The 20,190-nt window shown below is 43.8% G+C and overlaps 1 protein-coding gene across 1 annotated transcript; it reads left to right on the top strand.

Moving 5' to 3' along the window:
• The first annotated feature begins 667 nt into the window (after positions 1 to 667).
• LOC134492377 (zinc finger protein 585A-like) lies at positions 668 to 8,293 on the top strand. Its single transcript, XM_063296548.1, has 3 exons — positions 668 to 677; positions 914 to 1,117; positions 4,782 to 8,293. Exons 1-3 carry the CDS (start codon positions 668 to 670, stop codon positions 8,291 to 8,293), a joined length of 3,726 nt encoding a protein of 1,241 aa, XP_063152618.1.
• Positions 8,294 to 20,190: the final 11,897 nt, after the last annotated feature.

The raw sequence follows: 20,190 nt of genomic DNA, 5'->3' as shown, positions 1-20,190 counted from the left end.
ACTTCAAATGGTTGTCATTTTTAAAAGCTAGCCTAGTTGTAGAACACCTGCTTCATACTCAGAAAGTCCCAAATTCAATCTCTGGCATCTCCAGATAATTTTTTTTACTCTCAATCCTGAAATCCTTGAGAACTGCTGATACTTGGTAGAGCAAATAGTGTGAGCTAGCCAGGCTGATGGTCATTTAGGATATGACAGCTTTCCATATGTCTTAACCCATGCAGTACCATATGGGAAAGCACATACATGTTGTCCATCCTATCTGGATAAAGTCAACAACAGCTTGTCTTTGCAAGCATGAAATAAAAATCCTCCTCAATTTTTCTTATTCCCTCTGAAGCCCTTACAGATCTGAGTCCTCTCTAGTGTATTGAACACCATCTCTAATTCTAGAGGAACTGAACCTGGAATTTCTTTCATTTAGCATCAATTTTCCTTCTGATGGGTCCTCTCCTGACACATGTTTAAGATAAGTGAAATAACTTTTCACATGATGGTGGCCCCTAACGCAGACTTAGGGGCCTTGTTCAGTTGGAATTCATGTAGGATATGTAGACTAGAGAACTATTTTAGAAATGAATGCTCCTGTTTTGGGTATTCTGTGGCAGCTGTAAGGCTTGGTACATGATCAAGACTCCACATTACTGTTACAGCAGGGAGAGCGTATATGTGTGCAGGTGAGCTACCTCTAGAGAACAGAGTTAAGCATCTTTTTGTTATTGTCACAATACTTTTGTTTAGTGTATTAAAGCTCCCTCCCCTCTCCTTTACATTATCCATACTTGGGATGGAGGGTCAGAGGTTAAGTTTCTTGCCAAAGGCCATTCATTGGGTCCATGAATCACAGCCTGGTCTCTGCTGCTGTGTTGCGCCAGCTCTCAGCCAACCTACCCGCTTTTCTGATGCTCTGCAGGCCAACTTCGTCGTCACCCCTCCGAGCTGCTCTCCCGCCTGGATCGTGGGGAGGAAGCCTGGGTCCCAGAGCTCCAGAGCTCCGATGAAAGTGCCGATGAAGGCCCAGTTAAGCCGACCCTGAAGCAGTTACCAGTTGGAGGGGCCTGGTGGGATCGATACCGGAGTCCTGTGATGTACCCCAGTTCAGATTCTGCAAACTCAGGTTAGAACCGTTGCTGAAGGTGTTTGGTTTAAGAGGGTTCAGGGAAAGTATCTAAGATATTGTGAAAATCTTGCCATTTAAAGTGAGTGGAAGGGAGCCCAGTTTTTATTTTTTTTAACCCGTTCAGTCGTGTCTGATTCTCAGACTGCCTGGACAAGTCCCTGCAGTTTTCTTGGCACGGTTTTTCAGAAGTAGTTTGCCCTTGCCTCCTTCCTAGGGCTGAGAGAAAGTGACTGGCTAAAGGTCACCCAGCTGGTTTCATGCCTAAGGCGGGACTAGAACTCTCGGTCTCCCAGTTTCTAGCCTGGTGCATGTGACAACACGATTAATAGCAATTTATGTCTTTCGTCAGTTTGCATATTAATACAAACATTTGTCCAAGTTGATTGCTACGTCTTGTAGATAGTTTGACTCTGCACCAGGGCTGCAACTAGGGTCTGTGTCACCTGGGGCAAACATGGATGCCACGCCCATTTTGGTGCTGCCCCCTAGCATGGCTCCCGGGGCACATGCCCCACTTGCCCCCCGCCCCCCGGTTGCGGCCCTGCTCTGCACTGTCTGAAGAAATGCTCTTTTCATGGTCCTGAATCTCCTGTTCAGCTTCACTGCATCACCTAAATAAGTGGGGAGAGAACTTCAGTCTGCACAGCGTTGTATAAACTACTACTTCTTCTCTTCTCCTCCTCCTCCTCCTCCCTCCTCTGTTTAATCATGTCCGATTCTCAGACACTGCCTGGACAAGTCCCTGCAGTTTTCTTGGCAAGGTTTTTCAGAAGTGGTTTGCCCTTACCTCCTTCCAGGGCTGAGAGAGAGGGGCTGGCCCAAGGTCACCCAGCTGGGTTTGTGCCTATGGTGGGACTAGAACTCACCATCTACTGGTTTCTGGCCTGGTGCCTTCACCACTACACCCAACCGGCTCTCTTAACCCAGTTCTAGCAGTGGGGTTTATTGGACCCAGCTCATTGTCTGGGTTCACACACTCTGCTAAGTCATAATGAGGTTTGGTTTACTTTTTTGGCTTAGTGGGATGCATTAAACCAGCTATTGTGGTTTGGGAACTACGGCGTATGGGAAGGGTGAACAGCTCCGTTTGCCAGGGAAAGGGTCAAGTGGAGTGTTAATGGTACTGTTATATCACCAGTGTAGTTGTGGCTGAAAGTGTCAGCCTAAAAAGAGAGAAAAATTACATTTTGGTGATGCAACTTAAAGTGCAATCCTAAGGAGTTCCAGGTTCACAGATCACCCACCACTGGATTAAATCTTAGCTATAGTAGCTGGCTTCACATATAACACTATCTTATTAACCAGGGTTAGGGGATGAACCTGTCAATCATCCTATGGACCATCAAGTTAATTATCCTTCCAGCTGCCAAGTCCAAAATAACAGTCGTCTTTTCAGTGGCTTGGCTGCTGCATATTTGCTTTTCTTTTAGGAAATATTGGGTGGGGAGAATGGTGGGTCAATCATGACCAGATCACTGCATGGAGAATGGGGGACAGCTAGGAGTTCATAATGCTGTGTTTCTCAATCTTGGCAACTTCAAGATGCGCGGACTTCAACTCCCAGGATTCCCCAGCCAGCATGTTAGTTAGGGAATTCTGGGAGTTGGAGCCCACACATCTTCAAGTTGCCACAATTGAGGAACACTGTCCTAATGTGCGTTATGTTTCCAGTTACCTCCAGTAAGCTGTAACAGGGAAGGTGTTCTGTGGGCTACTGCATGGGGTTCTTCAGGGTTATGCCCTGAACAAAGGTGTCACATCTGAGGAGGTGCCAGCAAAGTGCAGGAAGTCAGCAGCACTTCCCTTTGAGGGCAAAACAAGACATTGGTGGGAGAGAGGACCTTTGGACAGTTCAACAAACAGGCATGGCTGCCTTGTCCCCAAGGAGATTGCTTGCTTGCTCGCTGAGCAGGACAGCAGACACAGTGGCACTCCTCACTTCCTTCATTCCATGGGAGCCTTTTTTCTGAGTTGCAGAAAGGCACTGCATAGGCCAGTGGTGGCTCTGAGTGGCCCGTATCTGCCCAGTGAACCAATGAGAACTGGTGGTGACAGATGAAGTTTTGCGTTTGGACAATATACAGGGCCATAGTTAAGATTTGCTTATCTAAACCAAAATGTAATTACAAATTATGATGAGAACGCTCTTTTGCTGGATGGCTACCTAATGGTGGAATGACTCAAGGTGGCATCTAGGACAAATTAAAAACAGAAAACAAAAGAATCAAATAGCGAACAATCATCCAAGGAATAAAAAAAATTAAAATAGTCATAGCATACTACAAAAGCCCATGGCCTAGGGACTTCTGGAAGATTGATTTAATGTTTATTCGGTCAATGACCAGCAACATAAAATTAATAAAAATAAAAAATAAAATCGAACTACATCAAATGAGTACAATTATATATAGGCAACTGTAAATTAAAACAATTATAATCTATAGATCCCTATTATGATAATGACATATTTACCTAAACATTAATAGATCCATTATATTAATCCTATGTTATAAAATATACAGTATATCCTCAAAAATTTATTAAAAGATAGCTCAACAAAATATTAATAAAAATAGAAAAATAAGCAAAAATCCCTGCTTCTTTGACCGGTTTTGCCTTATTATCATTGCGGCAGCACAAAATTTAGCTACTGCAGGTGTGACGGCCGGATTTAAGTCCTGAAGAAGATGGCTCTCATAAAAACTATCTGGTCTCCCTGGAAATCTTTCTATTAGGGGGTAAATGTATATTGATCTAATATTGCAGGGATATTTATTTACAGCGTAATAAGACATGAGAGATATTTTCAACCTCCTTAGTGCCACATGTACAAATTCCCTCTGCTAAGGGGGTTTTATTATACCTGCCTTGCAGGAGTGCTGATGGAAGGATATTAAATCTAGCTCTAAAAAGTGCTATTGTAGTCTTAGGAAAGACTTCCAGATAATGTGCTGGTTCCCATGTACCCCATTTTATCCAATTTCTACTGTGAAGAGGTACCCTATTAACTTCTAACTGAAATTCCATATCTCTTATTCTATTAATAACCAATTGCTTGGCTTGGACTTCTAGAAGAGCCAAGTCTCTATGGTCTTCCAGAAGGACAACAGGGTTGGGGCTGTGTAGACCTTGGGGAAATACTGTGCCAGAGGGCAGGAGTGGCAACAGAGAAGGCACACTTCTGGGGTCCCATAATATGATATTTCAAGTGAGCCTGTGCCAACCCTGTTGGATCTTATGGGATGGTAAGAGGCAACTGGAGAGAGGGGGTCCCACAAATAACCAGGCCCTAAGCCCCAAAGGGCTTTAAAGAGCCAGTTTGGTCTAGTGGTTAGGGCAACGGGCTAGGAACCTGGAGACGGTGGGTTCTAGTCCCGCCTTAGGCCTGAAAGCGGGCTGGGTGACCTTGGGCCAGTCACTCTCTCTCAGCCCAGCCCACCTCACAGGGTTGCTGTTGTGGGGAAAACAGGAGGGGGAAGGAGTATTAGGTATGTTCATCACCTTGAGTTATTTATAAAAATAATAAAGGCAGGACAGTAAATAAATAAATTAATAAATAAATAAGACCATCAACACCTTGAGTTGCACCTAGAAGCCAGCTGGCAACCGGTGCCACTTTCCGCTACTTGCGCTGCCACATTCTTCTTTTTTTTGGCTATAGGTGATGAGCAGGAAAGTGAAGAAGAAAAGCCTCATCGTGGAGGTTATCGACCGACAATCCTTCGCCGAAACTTATTTAACAGTTCTAAGGGGAGTGGATTGCAGAGTCTGAAGCCCAGAGAGGCCTATAAGAACGGGTCCCAGCTGAAGAAGCCTTCACGAAGCCAGTTAGGAAAGACGAAGGCAGAAATAGGCAAAGCCAACGAGAACACGACTGCAGGAAGTGAATATCAAGTCTCATGCCCTGATTGTGGACAGATCTTCAAGTCTAAATTATCCCTCGCCAATCATCAGAGGATACACTCTAAAATGAAGGCCTATAAATGCCCTTACTGCAGAGAAAGGTTTAGCTCCAAAAAACTCCTTGATCGTCACCAGAGGGGTCACGCAGCAGAAGCTGGCAAATCTTACTCCAGCACTGTGAAGCATCAAAACGCGAAGCTCTTTGAATGCTCAGCCTGCAAGAAGTGTTTTAAGTTCAAGGAGCACCTCCTCTTACATCAGAAGAGCCACACAACCCAGCAGCCCCATGAGTGTCCTGAACGTAGGAAAACCTTTGCTTGGAAGGAACTCCTTGTCAAACATCAAAACAGCCACACAACGCCCAAAAACAACAGACTGAAGGCTAAGAAAGAAGAAAAGATAGAAAGCTTGCCTGAAACTGCGAAAAAGAAAGACCGCAAAGCCCCTGTCTCCAAGGGGACTAGACCACTGAACATTGGCCTCACTAGACAACAGCAAGACCAAGTGAATCTCCATAAATGTCAGTTTTGTGGGAAATGTCTAAGATTCAAAAGTTTGCTGGTGGACCACGAGAGAATGCACAGGGAAGCAAGGCCATATAAATGTTCCCAGTGTGGTAAAAGCTTCCTTCGCAAGCCTGCTTTGAGGTCACACATGATGACCCATGTGCGGCAGGCCACCAGCAGACATCCAAAGAAAGTTAAGAGCTTGGCTGTGAAGAGTGCCTTGGCTGATCCAGGGATCTTTCCTACAAGAGGGAATTCTTCTAAATGCCCAGTTTCCAGGAAAATCATCACTCGCAGCTTCTCCCGCACTCAGTGCCCAAGAAACCAGACACCGAGGACGCCCTGCCTATGCCAATATTGTGGGAAATCATTGAGTACAAGCAGCATACTGGCTGAACATGAGAAACTCCATACAGGTGAGAGGCCCTATGGATGCCACAAGTGTGCAGAAAGTTTCATTCGAAAGCACCACCTTATCCGACACCAGGAGGGTCACCAAACAGGAAAACTCATTAAACACAACAAGAGTTTGAGGATGAAAAGCCACCACACTTTACCGGAAAGAACCCACCATGGACAGGAGGCTTGTGAAGGTCTTCTCCATGCAAGTGCTGTTACTCGCACCTCATGCCTTGCCAAACACCCCAAAATCCCCACCCAGGAGAATTATGTGTGTCTGTATTGTGGAAAATGCACGAGGACAAAAAGCTCATTTGTCAATCATGGGAAAATCCATAGGAAAAAGCAACAGCCACATCCCCACCCGGAATGTAGGGAAAACGTCTCCCAAGGGAAACATCTGGCTTCCCACCAAGAAACTCCTGTGGGGGGAAAACTCTCTCTGTGCTCAGGCTCTGAGAACAAAATGATCACAAAAGATGCCCCCTTGTCCCTCAAGCACAGGGTTCCCCACAGAAGAAAACTGCCCTACCTCTGCCAAAAATGTGGGAAAGCCTTTGATGATAACTACTCCTTCACAAGGCATCAAAGGATCCATTCTGGGCAAAAGCCATTTAAATGTGCTGCGTGTGGAAAAGCCTTCATTCAGATGTGGCATTTGAAGAGACACGAGAGAATCCACCTGAAAGAAAAATTCCCCAAACAGCCCGTGGTCATGGAGGCCAACCATGAAAACAGCCACATTGGCCAAAGGCTCTTCAAATGTGCTGGGTGTGGAAAGGGTTTCTTTCAGCTGTGGCACCTGAAAAGACACAGGATCATTCACCTGAATGAGGAATACCGTAAACAGTCCACAGGCATGGAGGTAGACCCTGCCTTCTCCTCCAGTGGCACGGCTTCTGAGGAGAAGGGCCAGGGGGGTCCTCTTAGGAAAGCACTGCTGCAGACACCATCTCATACAGCTGAAGTTACCGCTTTGCAACATACCCAGGAAGTCAGAAGAGATCCGCTGATGGTATTAGAGGAAAAATCAGAGGCAGGAGCTCCAGAGGGTTCTGAGCAGAAAGAAAAGCCTATTATGATGCAAGTACAATTATCCAGAAAATTCAAAGAAAACACTTTGCTGGGCTATGGGGAAGTCAGGCAGGCAGTGCAGTTAGAGGGGAAACGAAGAAGGAAGGACATATTCTCTATCCATCAGCCAAGGAACTGTTCCAAAAATGTCAATTCCCAGAGTCCTAAGGAGAAAAAACAAGCTGGCTGGCAACTGAGGCCACGGGCTTCCTCCAGAAGAACATCTAAGAGAGAGATGCAGGCCACTGGGAAAAGGGCCAAACGCTGCTTCTGTCAACAAGAAGAAGGAGAAATGGTCCCCAGAAAGAAATCCAAACCCTCCAGGAAAGGAAAATATTGTGCTGGTCCGCAAAGCAACCCCTGTGCGAGTGTTTCCTCCAGTTTGTTTCGAGGTGCATCAAAGAACCAAAAGCCAAAGGCTCTTTGCCTTGAACTGCCCCGCCAGAAATCATTTTCCAGAGAAGCCCAAATGAAAGTTCCTGAAAGCGTTGTGCGAGGGAATGCAGCCTTTGTGGCACAGGAAAGGGGCTCAGCTGGAGCCAACTCTACCTCCCAGAGTTGTGAGAAAGAAAAATGCAAGCCATCCAACGTCAGGGATCCAGCAGAGGCCTGGTCTAGGCCACAGGTGCCTGAAAGCAAGACCCAGCAGCACTGCGACCGATTCTGCACACTAAATGAGTGCCCAAATGCCACTGCCCAAAATTTGGGGGCAGCATCTTTGGCTCAGCAGCTGGAAGAGATACTAAAGCCACTAGGGGTACAGGAGAGCGTGAAGGATAGAAGCTGTGTCAAACTGCAAAGAGCCGTACCGAGGGAGCTCCAGCGCACACCTTCTAAGGCGAAAACCGTCGCTGATCAGCAGCGGTTGGAAACCACACAGACTGAACACGTGTGCGCTCAGTGCAAGAAATCCTTCCGGAGTCGAACCACTCTTTTGATTCATGAGAAGAACCACACTGGGAACAGACCTTTCCCATGTACCCAGTGCGAGAAAGGTTTCTTTGCTCTGCCAGCCCTTAATGTCCACATGCGAATCCACACGGGGGAGAAGCCTTTCAAATGCCCTGAATGTGACTTTCGCTGCAACGTGCTGGGTAATCTCAACAGGCATAAGAGAATCCACAGCCGAGAAAGGCTCCATGCTTGCGTGCGTTGTGGGAAAAGCTTCTGGTTGAACCATAAGCTTACGACCTCTTTGAAATTCAGTGGCAAGAAGAAGGCTTATGCCTGCCCTAGTTGCGAGCGAGCCTCTGGGCACGTGAATCTTCTGAAGCTGAATCGGAAGTTCTGATATGATTTAGAAGCTGAATCCTAATGTCAGGAGTCTCAAGGTGAGAAGCCATGTTGTTCTTCTGGTGTGATACTCAGGCCAGCAAAGCAGAGATACGACAACAGGGAAACATTCCAGCACCTTCTCTCTTTACACTCAAGATTGGGAATAACGTTTAAGCACTCTCTCTTGGCTACCTCCCCCCAAAATGAAGCATTACAGGAGGCCCCAACAAACACCTTTAATCTGCAGTGCCTTCATCTCAAGAAAATTCTTCTCAAGTTGGGTCAGAAGATTGCTTGTATCACCCCTTCTTGCATTCCTCCAGGAATCTGGATGAAGCTGCCATAAAGATGCTCCTCTTTGGTGAAAGGCAAGGCGGTTGGACCAAGTACTATGGCAAGATGCCCTTGGAACTTGATGGAGAAGATTGGGGGGGAAAGGAGGAGAATGACCTGCTTTCGTCTTCCATGCGTTTTTCATTGCCTCTAACAAATGCATGAATATCAGTCTAGGTTTGTGGTTTTCCCACAGGGAGATATGTGCCACTGATTATTTTCTTAGTTTTTTAGTGGTTTCTGTAATACAGTAACTAATGAGAATAGGGTCGCCCAAAAAAGAAAAAGAATATCTCAAACATCCTTTGGGGGAGGAGAATTTCCTCAGTTTTGTTCAAGGAAGCAGCTCAATCAAAAGGAAGGCTGAATTCTTATCTCCTCACCTTTGTCAACTTTGTCAGATCTAAATAGACCTCTTGCTTAAACCTGCTCTAATCCCCATTTCTGGTAGAGGGGAAGATGTGAAGGTGGGGGAGGGCAAAGCTTTCTGCTGCCAGACCTTACAGAATTAAAGAAATCTCAGGGAATTTAGTTTCAAATTGTGTCCATTTTGGCTCTTGTGTAATGGCCAAGATGAGATTTTTTTGCCTTCTTCTGATGGGCACTACGTAGGGTGGTATTTATGTATTCTGAAGCATGCAGTGGATTCTCTGTATTCGGGAGCAGCACTCAAAATTTTGTCTTTTGAGAGGGAGGCTGAGAGCATTTATACATTTGAACAGAGATATTGAAGTGAGATTTCCCCATTCCCTCCTATTTTGGCCATAACATTTTGAGTCTGTCTTGCAACTTGAATTTATCTCAGGGAGGGTGGTTGTGCCTAGGAGTTGCTGCCTCTCAATTCAAGACTGTCCAGATGTTCTGAAAATCCAGTAGACTCAATTACAGTATTGGTGTTTCTCGTTATAGATAATGAAGTCTGTAGAAAACATTATTTCAAGTACCCCCCAGTTCTTACTTATTTTTACTATGCTGGTTTTATCTCATCTCCACCCCTTCTCTGAATTCCTATCTTTCAAAGTTAAGTAACAGCCACAACACAAAAAAGGCCTGTTTAGTTTACCTTTTATTAATCATGTTTAATCCAAATTTGGTTCCAGTCACCTGGGGCTTACAGACTTGCATCCTTTTTTCATCATCTGATTTTTATTTCTCACGCATATATATGTCTTTTAAAATAAAATTTTCAAGTTTCAAGTCTGATCATCCTGAGGTTTTCTTCCCTCCAATAAATAACGGATTCCTTCTGATTGAATGTAATTCCTTGGTGTGATGGAAATTATTTTTATACAATAAATGCACATTGTAAACACAGCAGTGTCTTAGCCCAAATTTCCTTCTTGCTTCTTCACACACAGGTTTATCTCACAGGTTCTTCTGACATTCTAATTTTTGCAGTGAAAAGTTCACATCGTGGGTGTTAGGAGGAGACACAGTTGCTAGAAGACTACCACTGTAGTATCTGTAGGCTTCCATTCTTCCAGAGCTCTGAAGAAGACCCACCACAAATGCAAAGCAAAAGATCTATTGCAGCTTCTCTCCAGCACTTTTGAGTTAGTTTCCCTTTTCCACCATTTGAATAACAGATTGAGTTCATTTATCAAACAAATGGTGGTACATCGAAGAAGCCACAATAATGGCCTGGCTCAGGCTTAATATTAAGCTGTAAACAGTGGTTTGCCAGTGACAAGGTTTAAAGAGCACAGAGGTAATGTTATCTGCAAAAGATTAATTATGATTGATTCAACAAACTATAGTTAAGCATGAACTATCAGTAATTAGCAATTAGCTCATGAGATTACAGGAAATTTCTTTCCATAGTTCCTCAGATAAACTGAATGCTGGGGAAACATGATTAGATCACCTAGAAGGCTTCCAGCCTTCCTCTGTCTGGTTCTGTGCTCTCAATTTTTAAAGAGCTACAGACAGAAGATTGATTCGCACTACTGGGGGGCTCCAAACCACCTTTCCAAAATTATTTCCAGAGGGCTGCGTAGTCCGCACGTGAAGATCCAATGTATCTGGGTGGTTCCAGATTAGAAAAGGCTGCTGTATCCCCATGGCCGCCCAGCTGCTAAGCCCTCTCTTTTCTGTTCTTCCCCCCAGTTGCAAATTACTGTAGACATGTCCACTTTCCCATTACCTTAATCTTCAATATTCTGAGCAGTTCTGCCAAGCACAAATCCCAACCACCAGAGTCTCTTACGTCTGTCCTTCATTATCAGGCTGCACGATTCATTAACTTCTTTATTATCGGCAATTAGCACACTCAGGCATCAGAGGGTGTGTACTGTACACCAATAAAATGCAGCCCTACACTAATATGGTCCAGTTCATTTCCAAATTAAACATGGCATCGATCGTCTGTTCTCTCCATCAGGAAAGTTGAAAAATGAACTGGGAATCTGGATATAAACAAGACAATCGTAAATAATTTTACCTACATAGTTCTATAGTGCAGTCACTTACTCTATTAAATTTTGAAATATATACAGTAGATGAAGTCTGAATATGTTGTCATGGTGTCATTTAATGATAGCCATGAAGATTGCTCTTGAAGGCTTTTTAAGGGAAAAGCCATGTGAATCTCTGATAGCCCAAAATCAGGAGTCAGACTAACCACTGTTATGAAAAGGTGTGAATTTTTGTGAGGCGCAGAGACAATTCACACTTGAAGCTTATGCCTTTTCATAACAGTGGTTAGTCCGAAAAGGCGTTCCCAGACTCCTTATAGAAGGTTGTCACACATACTGTATTTTAAATGGATACCAGATTTTGTCAATTCTTGTTCGTTTGCATCCAATTTTTCACATTCTGTGACTGCCTGCCTGCTGATGCTTTCCAATCTTCTTTTGTCTCTTCACTTTAGTAAAGAAAGGGCTTTGTTTCTTAACCAGTGTTTCTCAACCTCAGCAACTTTAAGATGTGTGGACTTCAACTCCCAGAATTCCCCAACTTGCATCTCTGGTAAACATCCATAGATTGTTCAATCCAGTATTTTGGATCGACGCTTGACACACTGAAATATCAACTAATCCCATGGGCTGATTTGTGCCATACTCAATGGTAAAAGGTGGTGGGCTAATTTGGTGCAGTGTGTCATGCAAGCACAGCCACAGAATATTGAAATAAACCTGCAGATCATGTTCTATGTTGTGTTCACATCCCTTAAGCCATAAGTCAGGCTTTGCAAATCACATGGATAAATTTAAAACCAGTACATGACATGCTCTCCTTAGGTGTTGTGTGAACCAGGCTATCAGGCTAAGCCTTGATGTGGTTGGCTCCCCTTGTCTGAACACAGCCCATCTCAATTATATACAGTATGGTAGAATTACATATACTACTGTGATGGTTTCTTAAGAACCTAATATGGCAGTTGTCTTTTTTAAAATCATAGTAATAAATACAGCAGTTTTCTTCCCTGCCAGTTTGTCCTTTGAATTCCATGAGACTTAAAAAAACCCGTATAATTCTAAGGTTACACTGCAAAGTAATACCTAATGGTTAAAAAAAAAGACATTGAAACTGAATTTTGTCTACTGCAGATTGTATATCATTACATGCCACCTTTTATTCACATGCATGAATTAATATGTAAATACCGTATGCTAACAATATTACGCTAACAACATTCATTCATTCATTCATTCATTTTAGCCATTCAGTCATTTCCGGCTCTTGGCGACTTTATGGACAAGAGCTCTCCATGCAGCCCTATCAAGCACGGCTTCCTTTAATTGCTGGATGTTCATCTTGGTATCTGTTTTGATGGAATCGAGCCAGCGTATTCTTGGCCTGCCCCTTCTTCTTGTTCCACTAAAAATTCCTAGTATCACCGACTTCTCTAGTGAGCTTGCAGGTATGACATGGCCAAAGTAAGTCAGCTGTAGTCTTACAATTTTGGCTTCTAATGATGCATCTGGTTTTATATGGCCCAGCACTTCTCTGCTGGTTACTCTGGCTGTCCGCGGTAAGCATAACAATCTACGCCAGCACCAGAATTCAAATGCATCAATTCTTCTTTGGTCGTCCATTCTTATTGGCCAACTCTCACACCCATACATAATTATGGGAAAGACCATTGCGCTGACTAGTCTGCCTTTTGTACTTAGGGTGGTATCGCTGCTCTCCCAGATCTTATTCATGCTGACCATTGCAGTGCAGCTTAGAGTTATCCTGCGTTTGATTTCAGGTGTGGATTTGCCATCGTGGACAATTTTTGATCCAAGAAAGATGAAATCCTGGACTGTTTCAATTTCCTCATTATTAATTTTAAACATCGCTTGTCCGTCTGCTGCTGTTGTCCTTACCTTTGTTTTCCTGATGTTGAGGTTCAATCCCATTTTTTCACTTTCTTCCTTGATTCTCAGAATCATTTTTTCCAGGTCTTCCTTATTTTCAGCCAATGATGTTGTGTCATCTGCATACCTCAAATTGTTTGTGGTTCTTCCGCCAATCTTCACTCCAATATCAAGCAACTCAAGGTCTAATTTCCTCATGATCACTTCAGCACAGAGGTTGAAAAGGAGCGGGGACAAAGTACATCCCTGTCTAACACCCTTGCTGATCCTGAACCAGTTTGTGTCACTGCAGTGTGTTCTCACTGCTGCTTCCTGGTTTGACAAGTGATCTGACAAGTCTGGTCAGGTGGGATGCAACACCAAGATCATGCAGAGCCGCCCATAGCTTATTGTGTTCTACACAGTCAAAAGCTTTGCTGTAATTGATAAAACACACACAAACACACACACACAAACACACGTATATAGATCCTTTTGGTATTCATGGGCCTTTTCCATAATCCATTTGATGTTGGCAATGTGATCTCGAGTGCCAACCCACTTTCCAAAGCCAGCTTGAACATCTGGTAGCTCCTGATTGGTGACATTCTGTAGCCGCTGTTGTATAATCTTTACTAGAATCTTGCCTGCATGAGAAATAAATGCAATTGTGCGATAATTGGAGCAATCTCTGGCATCCCTTTCTTTGCTAATGGGATAAAAACGGATCTTTTCCAGTTCTGAGGCGATTTGCAAGTAGACCATATCTCTTGACACGAGGCAGGGATGATGTTGGCTGGCACCAATCTTACCAAAGATACTGCAGGTATCTTACCAAAACCAATTGGCAAACAAAAAAAGCTAACAATATATACATTATACATTATAAATATGCTAATATTATATATATTATATATTATATATTATAGCCAGTTTGGTCTAGCAGTTAAGGCAATGAGCTAGAAACCCGGAGGCTGTGAGTTCTAGTGCCACCTTAGGCATGAAAGCCGGCTGGGTGACCTTGGGCCAGTCCCTCCCTCTCAGCCAAGAGCCAATCAGGCGTGGTATGAGAGTTCTAGTCCCACCTCAGGCCTGAAAGCCGGCTGGGTGACCTTGGGCCAGTCCCTCCCTCTCAGCCCAAGAGCCAATCAGGCATGGTACGAGAGTTGTAGTCCCGCCTTAGGCATGAAAGCTGGCTGGGTAACCTTGGGCCAGTCACTCTCTCTCGGCCCAAGCCACCTCACAGGGTTGTTGTTGTGGGGAAAATAGGAGGAGAAAGGAGCATTAGGTATGTTCGCTGCCTTGAGTTATTTATAAAAATAATAAAGGTGGGATAGAAAATAAATAAATAAATAAATAAATGTCTACCTTTTATTTGGTAGATTTAGATTTTATTTATTTATTTAAAAACGAACTGGAGCTGAAACCTGAGAAACTCATTTGAAGTATGTATGTATGTATGTATGTATGTATGTATGTATATGTTGGACTGTCTCTGAGGCCTCTGCACAGCCTGCACCTCAGGTCCTAATATATATTACATTACATTACATTACATTACATTACATTACACACACACACACACACACACACACACACACACATATATATATATATTAAGACCCAAGGTGCAGGCTGTGCAGAGGCCTCAGAGACAGTCCAACACATAGTGGCAGGGTGTAAGATGCAGGCAGGAACGGCATACACTGAACAGCACAACCAAATGGCTGGCACTGTGTACAGGAACATCTGCACAGTGTATAGGCTAGAGACCCTCCCAAGTCCAGATGGGAGATTCCACAGAAGGTCGTGGAGAATGACAGGGCTAAGATCCTGTGGGACTTCCAGGTCCAGGCGGACAGGCAGGTACTGGCCAATCAGCCAGACATCGTGGTAACAAACAAGGACCAAAAGAGAGCAGTAGTGATAGGTGTAGCAGTGCTGAGTGGCAGCACCATCAGGAAGAAGGAACATGAGAAGCTGGAGAAGGACCAGGGCCTGAAGGAGAAACTAGAGAGGATGTGGAAAGTGAAGGCCAAAGTGGTCCCAGTGGTGGTGGGAGCCCTTAGGGCTGTGACCCCCAAGCTGGGAGAGAGGCTCCAACAGGTCCCAGGAGCAACATCAGAGCTCTCTGTCCAGAAGAGTGCAGTGCTAGGAACAGCTGAGATCCTGCGCAGAACCCTCAAACTCCCAGGCCTCTGGCAGAGGACGAGGCTGAGCCCCTTTTGGGAGATGGGCGGTGATAAATTTGATTAATAAATAAATAAAATAAATGAAGACACATACCACCCATATGAGTGAGAAGGGAATGTTTATTTTTTATATATATTGACCCCCACCCCCAATGTGTTGCTGAGAGAGGGGAGGCAGTATTTATTTATCACCAGGACAAGCATGAACAACATTGGGATTGTTCTGAATAGAGAGAGACCATTTGACTAGTATCTTCTTTTTTTGAAACTTTCATTTTGATATTTAAAAAAAAATCTTCCAACCTTTTTGGCAGCATGAAAAAACTGATTGTGAAGATCAGCCGTTCAAATTTACTAATTGCTTTTTCTTCCTGGGACTCTGCATCCTCTTAAGATAAGTAGACAAAAGAACTGTATTCCTTTTGCCCTTCCTCCGTTGTATTGTATTTCAGACTGTATTGCTGAAAATCTTTTCAGCCTGCTTTTGTCATTTAAGTAAGCCTTGCCAGCCTAGATGGTTGAGAATGACTTTCCTTGAGTTTTCGCCTCAGGCCTTCACAGAACCTATTTCCTAGTCATTCTTTTTATCAGGAGGAACCACTTAACCCCAGGCTCTAGAGAGCAGGCAGATTGAAATGGGCCTTACCCATCAGAACAGTTTAAGGAAGAATAAAAGTAGTTGTTGAAACTTGGCCTTCAAAGACAAATCTCCACAGGGGGCTGTTACTGCTTTAAATAAATTAGTAGCTTTAATTTGGTCAGTAACCAAATCAGATGGTTAATTAAAGAAGATCTCCCTCAAGTCAAACTCAACTTCTAAGGGACTTCATGGATACAGCTGTGCAGCTTCTTGGCCACAAGACAGAAGTACATTGGATTGTCCTTGTCTTTTTCCAGATGTTTTTTGCAACATCCCACTCTAGTCTACTGCCCTGAAGTTTCCTCAGTGAATCTCATTCAACTATAACTGGACCCAGTCCTGCTTAGATTCTGAGCCTCGACCAGGTCAGCAGATGCCGCCACCTGTTGAGGCCTCTCTGCATTACAAGAACAGAATTATGCTTCCAAAATCTCACCCAACGAAACCCTCTCCATGTCGAAACTAGGCCTAAGTTGCCAGCCAGCGAGCAGTGTAATGGCTTAAGTCTTCTTGTTTTCAGTCAGATAGATGTTTACTTCAGCAATTCTCCATGCCCACAAATACAAGTCCAGTTTTCTGCTCATTCACCTTCCACTGTCCAAATTATTAGGGCTGAAGTCCCACAGGGATTGATTGATGGGTTATGGGCCATCAAGTCAGTGTTGACTCTTAGCAACCAAATAGACAGACCTTCCCCAGGATGATCTGTCCCTCACCTGGCCCTTCAGGTCTTCCCACAGTCCATCCACCACATTCCCCTTCTCTTTCATTCCATCTTTCCCAGCATTATAGACTTCAACAGAGAGCTAGGGGGAATTCTGGGAGTTGAAGTCCACACTTCTTTAAATTGCTACAGTTGAGAAACACTGTTCTAGAGTAAAGCATGGTCCCGAGGTCGCATTATTGCCTCTCTGGTCAAAAGGCTCGGCTAGTCTTGAGATAGAAGCCCTGTGGTCATAGCTGACTTCCATAATTTAAATTTTGGCTAGGACAAAGAGGCTACCTTTCTAGCTACTCCGAAGAGCTGTTTCTTTGAACAGCTGGTTATGGCACTATCCAAAGGAGAGCCAACTGTGGATTTAATCCTAAGGAATGCTCAAGGTTGGGAGAGAGAGAAATACATTTCTTAGCAAAATAACTGGCAAGATGAATCACAGTGTGATTAAATTTAATGTATATGTACAGTAAGTTAGCCATTGCTTTTAAGTCCAATGAATTCACCCTTGACAGCAGAAGAAAAACATATTTGTTTGGGCAAGTTCCATTCCAACTTCTAAACAATTTTCAAAATATAATTGGCTTCCTATACATTGCAGGGTGCTATGTATCCAAATAATTTAGTATATGGTGTAGTATCATTTGTAATTTTCTTGTGCAGTTATAATGTCATAGAAAATCCAGAAACATTTTATTGAGATAATGCTGCATGAATTAATTGGTAATGCCTACTCAGTACACCAGCTGAAGAAAAGCATCTTGAAAAGCATCTATTATTTATGTTTCCCCCTTGTTGTAACATAAGCAAATCATAGACCTAACTTAAAGTCCAATGCACTACAGGTAGTCCTTGCTTAACAACCACAATTGGGACCAGAATTTCGGTTGCTAAGCAAAGTGGTAATCAAGCAAATCTGACCTGATTTTACAACCTTTTTTGCAGCGGTTGTTTGTGGTGGTCTCTCATGAAGGATACACAGGCTGCAAGTTTTCTCCGGATGAGAGCTTGTGGTCTCTCATGAAGAATGTAGGAAGAATGCACAGACACAACTTCCTCGGGATGAGAGCCCCGATTCAAGCTGTAAGCTCTCTTTTATTATTCCCCCAGTTAAGCAAGTGCACTAAAACAGTAATTCACATAGCAGAAGGCTGATTGGTCTAACTAGCAATGCATACCTCATGTAACCCCCCTGATAGCCTCCTGGCACAGCTCAGGTTACAGCTCCTGTTGCCTTGTGAGGAAAGTTTTTGCTACAACCTTATCCACTATGGAAGTTCAAGGAAGGTTCAATGTAAATAAGCATCTTGCACAGCTGTCGTGGTTTGCCAGCCAACAGCATAGCATACAATGCTCTCTACAGTTGTTAAGCAAATCACCATGGGCGTTAAGTGAACCATGTGGTCATTAAGCAAATCATGCAGTTCCCTGTTGATTTTGCTTGCCAGAAGCCGCCAAGGAAGGTAAAAAATGGTGATCCTGTGACCCTGGGTCGCTGCAGCAGTCATAAATGCAAACCGGTTGCCAAGTGCCCAAATCATGATCATGTGACTGGGGGGATGCTGTGACAGTCATAAGTGTGAGGACCGACCGGTCGTAAGTTGTTTTTTTCAGCACCATCATAAGTCTGAACTGTCACTAAATGAATGGTCATTAAGCTAGGACTACCTGTATTCTCTTCCAAGGAATTCACCTAAGAATTAATGGCACATTAGCAGCCCATTCTCAGCACAAAAATAATTATTTTATTATGCACAATCCATATATCAACTACTGCAATTTTTTTTTTGAGTTGTGCCCTTGAATAAAAAAATCAAATTCACAGAATGGATTTCATTTTCAAATGTAGCATTGCAGTAATTACATTGTTTTTATTCTGCAGCAGAGCTTGAGCCATACATTTACCAGGAGTGTGACAGAGCTCTGCCTGCAAATGTTGAATTTTTCTCCCACTAATGGCCTTTCCCTGAGTCTGCAGAAAATTATACTGGTATGACATGAGCTGCTCCCTTTACTTTCCATTGATGGCCTCTGTTCCTAGTCAGCACAGAGGACAGAGCAGAAAAAAAGATGCCACTATAAATGGGAGGCCAACCAAAGAGGATTCAGAGTTTTTTGAGGAGCTTTGGTGTTTTGTAAGATCTGATCTAGTCTTGAGGTTTCTAACACAGTCCCCTTACACTTCATTTTTGGGAGATTTAATACTTTTTCTCCTGAGCTAAACAAAGATTAAGAGTTCATCACACAATAGACATTCATCAGCATGCCAGTACAAATTGCCCATGTCCCACCCGCATTGCATTCGTGAAGGAGCGGGTCAGTATAATTACCATTGCACCTCTTATCTCAGCCTTGTCAGACCTGTGCTGAGCAGGATTGGATGGGAGACCACAAGGAGATACCAGGGCTCCAGGCTAAACTGGGAAGTTGAAAAAAACATTCCAGAACAAGATGAAGGCAAGCCACTTCCATACTGCTGCCAACTAAACTTGGATCTAGCCATGATACCACCAGGAGCTGAGCTTGACTTGATAGGGACATCACTTTATGCAACTCATAGCCTTTCGTTTCCTTGTCGCCTCAAGCATCATTCTCCTGGCTCTACAGTAATTGTGGGTATGTATACCCACATATGCATGCACCCCCCCCCTAAACATATCTCTTGATAGGCCAGTGTTCCTCAACCTTGGCAACTTTAAGATGTGTGGACTTCAACTCCCAGAATTCCCCAGCCAGCCCTGGTTGAGAAACACTGATGTAGATTATAGTTTGCAAAAGGTTGTGCCATAATGCAATTGTTGCTTTTAAAGCGCTCCCAGTTTCTTTGCTATAAAGAAAGATTAGGCACTTTTAATTATGTGTTGGATGGTGTCTTAGCCATCTGTTTTTCCATTCTTCAGCAGGGGCTTTGCAGCAGGGGCATCCACAGCCACAGCTGGGTGATCAAAGCCTTGCCCTTTTGACATAAGCACTTGAAAAAGGGGTGAGGATTTGATCACATGGGCGTGGCTGCCATCGACTTTTTTGACCCATCCCCCTTGCAAACAACCCTACCAGGCCCCTGGGCAGTATTGCTGGCACTTCTGTGTCCCACCGACCCCAGATAGCTCCAGAGAGTGCAAGTGAAAATATGAATCATTCATCCTGACTGCCTTGTGCCCGCCTGCAATGTCTCACCGGTCCTCTCCTTAGCCACCAGAATGCTCGCTCTTGTGTTCTCACAAGATCCTTTTTTACTGTTGTCATTGATGGAAAGGAAATAGTAGAAGTGTTGACCATCTTGAAAAGAGACCGGGACAAAGTAATGGCAGAGGATAGGTGTGTTTTCCTAAGCTCAACAGACCCCAGATTTATGCAGGTTTCCAAGGTTCTCTGGAAGTCTGCTTTTAATGGCAGCTTGCATGAAACTGAGGCTGCTACAAACTTGATGTGGATTTCCTGTAGCATTCAGTGGGGTAGATTTTTAAAATAGGAAGCTGCTCCGGATTTGATGACCTTTTGGTCTGATCCACCACATCAGTCAGTTTTTCCTCTGGAAGGAAACAAAAGAAACACAATGTGGCTGGGTTGGGTGGCCTGGATCCTCTCATTCTCTGTGGTTCCTACAGGCAAGAGAAATTGATGAGGGTGGCCTGTATTTTTTGCAGCTTCCTTTTCTATAGATGGCCTTTTAATTTTTCCTGGCCATTTCTGAACATTTGTTTTCTATGAAGCCATTTTCTGAAACTAATATGAAATTTACCTTAGTGC

This window comes from Candoia aspera, chromosome 2 (assembly GCF_035149785.1).
Source record: "Candoia aspera isolate rCanAsp1 chromosome 2, rCanAsp1.hap2, whole genome shotgun sequence".
In the NCBI taxonomy this organism is placed as follows: domain Eukaryota; kingdom Metazoa; phylum Chordata; class Lepidosauria; order Squamata; family Boidae; genus Candoia; species Candoia aspera.
This window is presented reverse-complemented; position numbering and strand designations above follow the sequence as displayed.

Coding starts and splice junctions, on each gene's coding strand:
- LOC134492377 (XM_063296548.1), top strand. Junction 1,118..4,781: donor TTCAGATTCTGCAAACTCAG/GTTAGAACCGTT, acceptor TTTTGGCTATAG/GTGATGAGCAGGAAAGTGAA.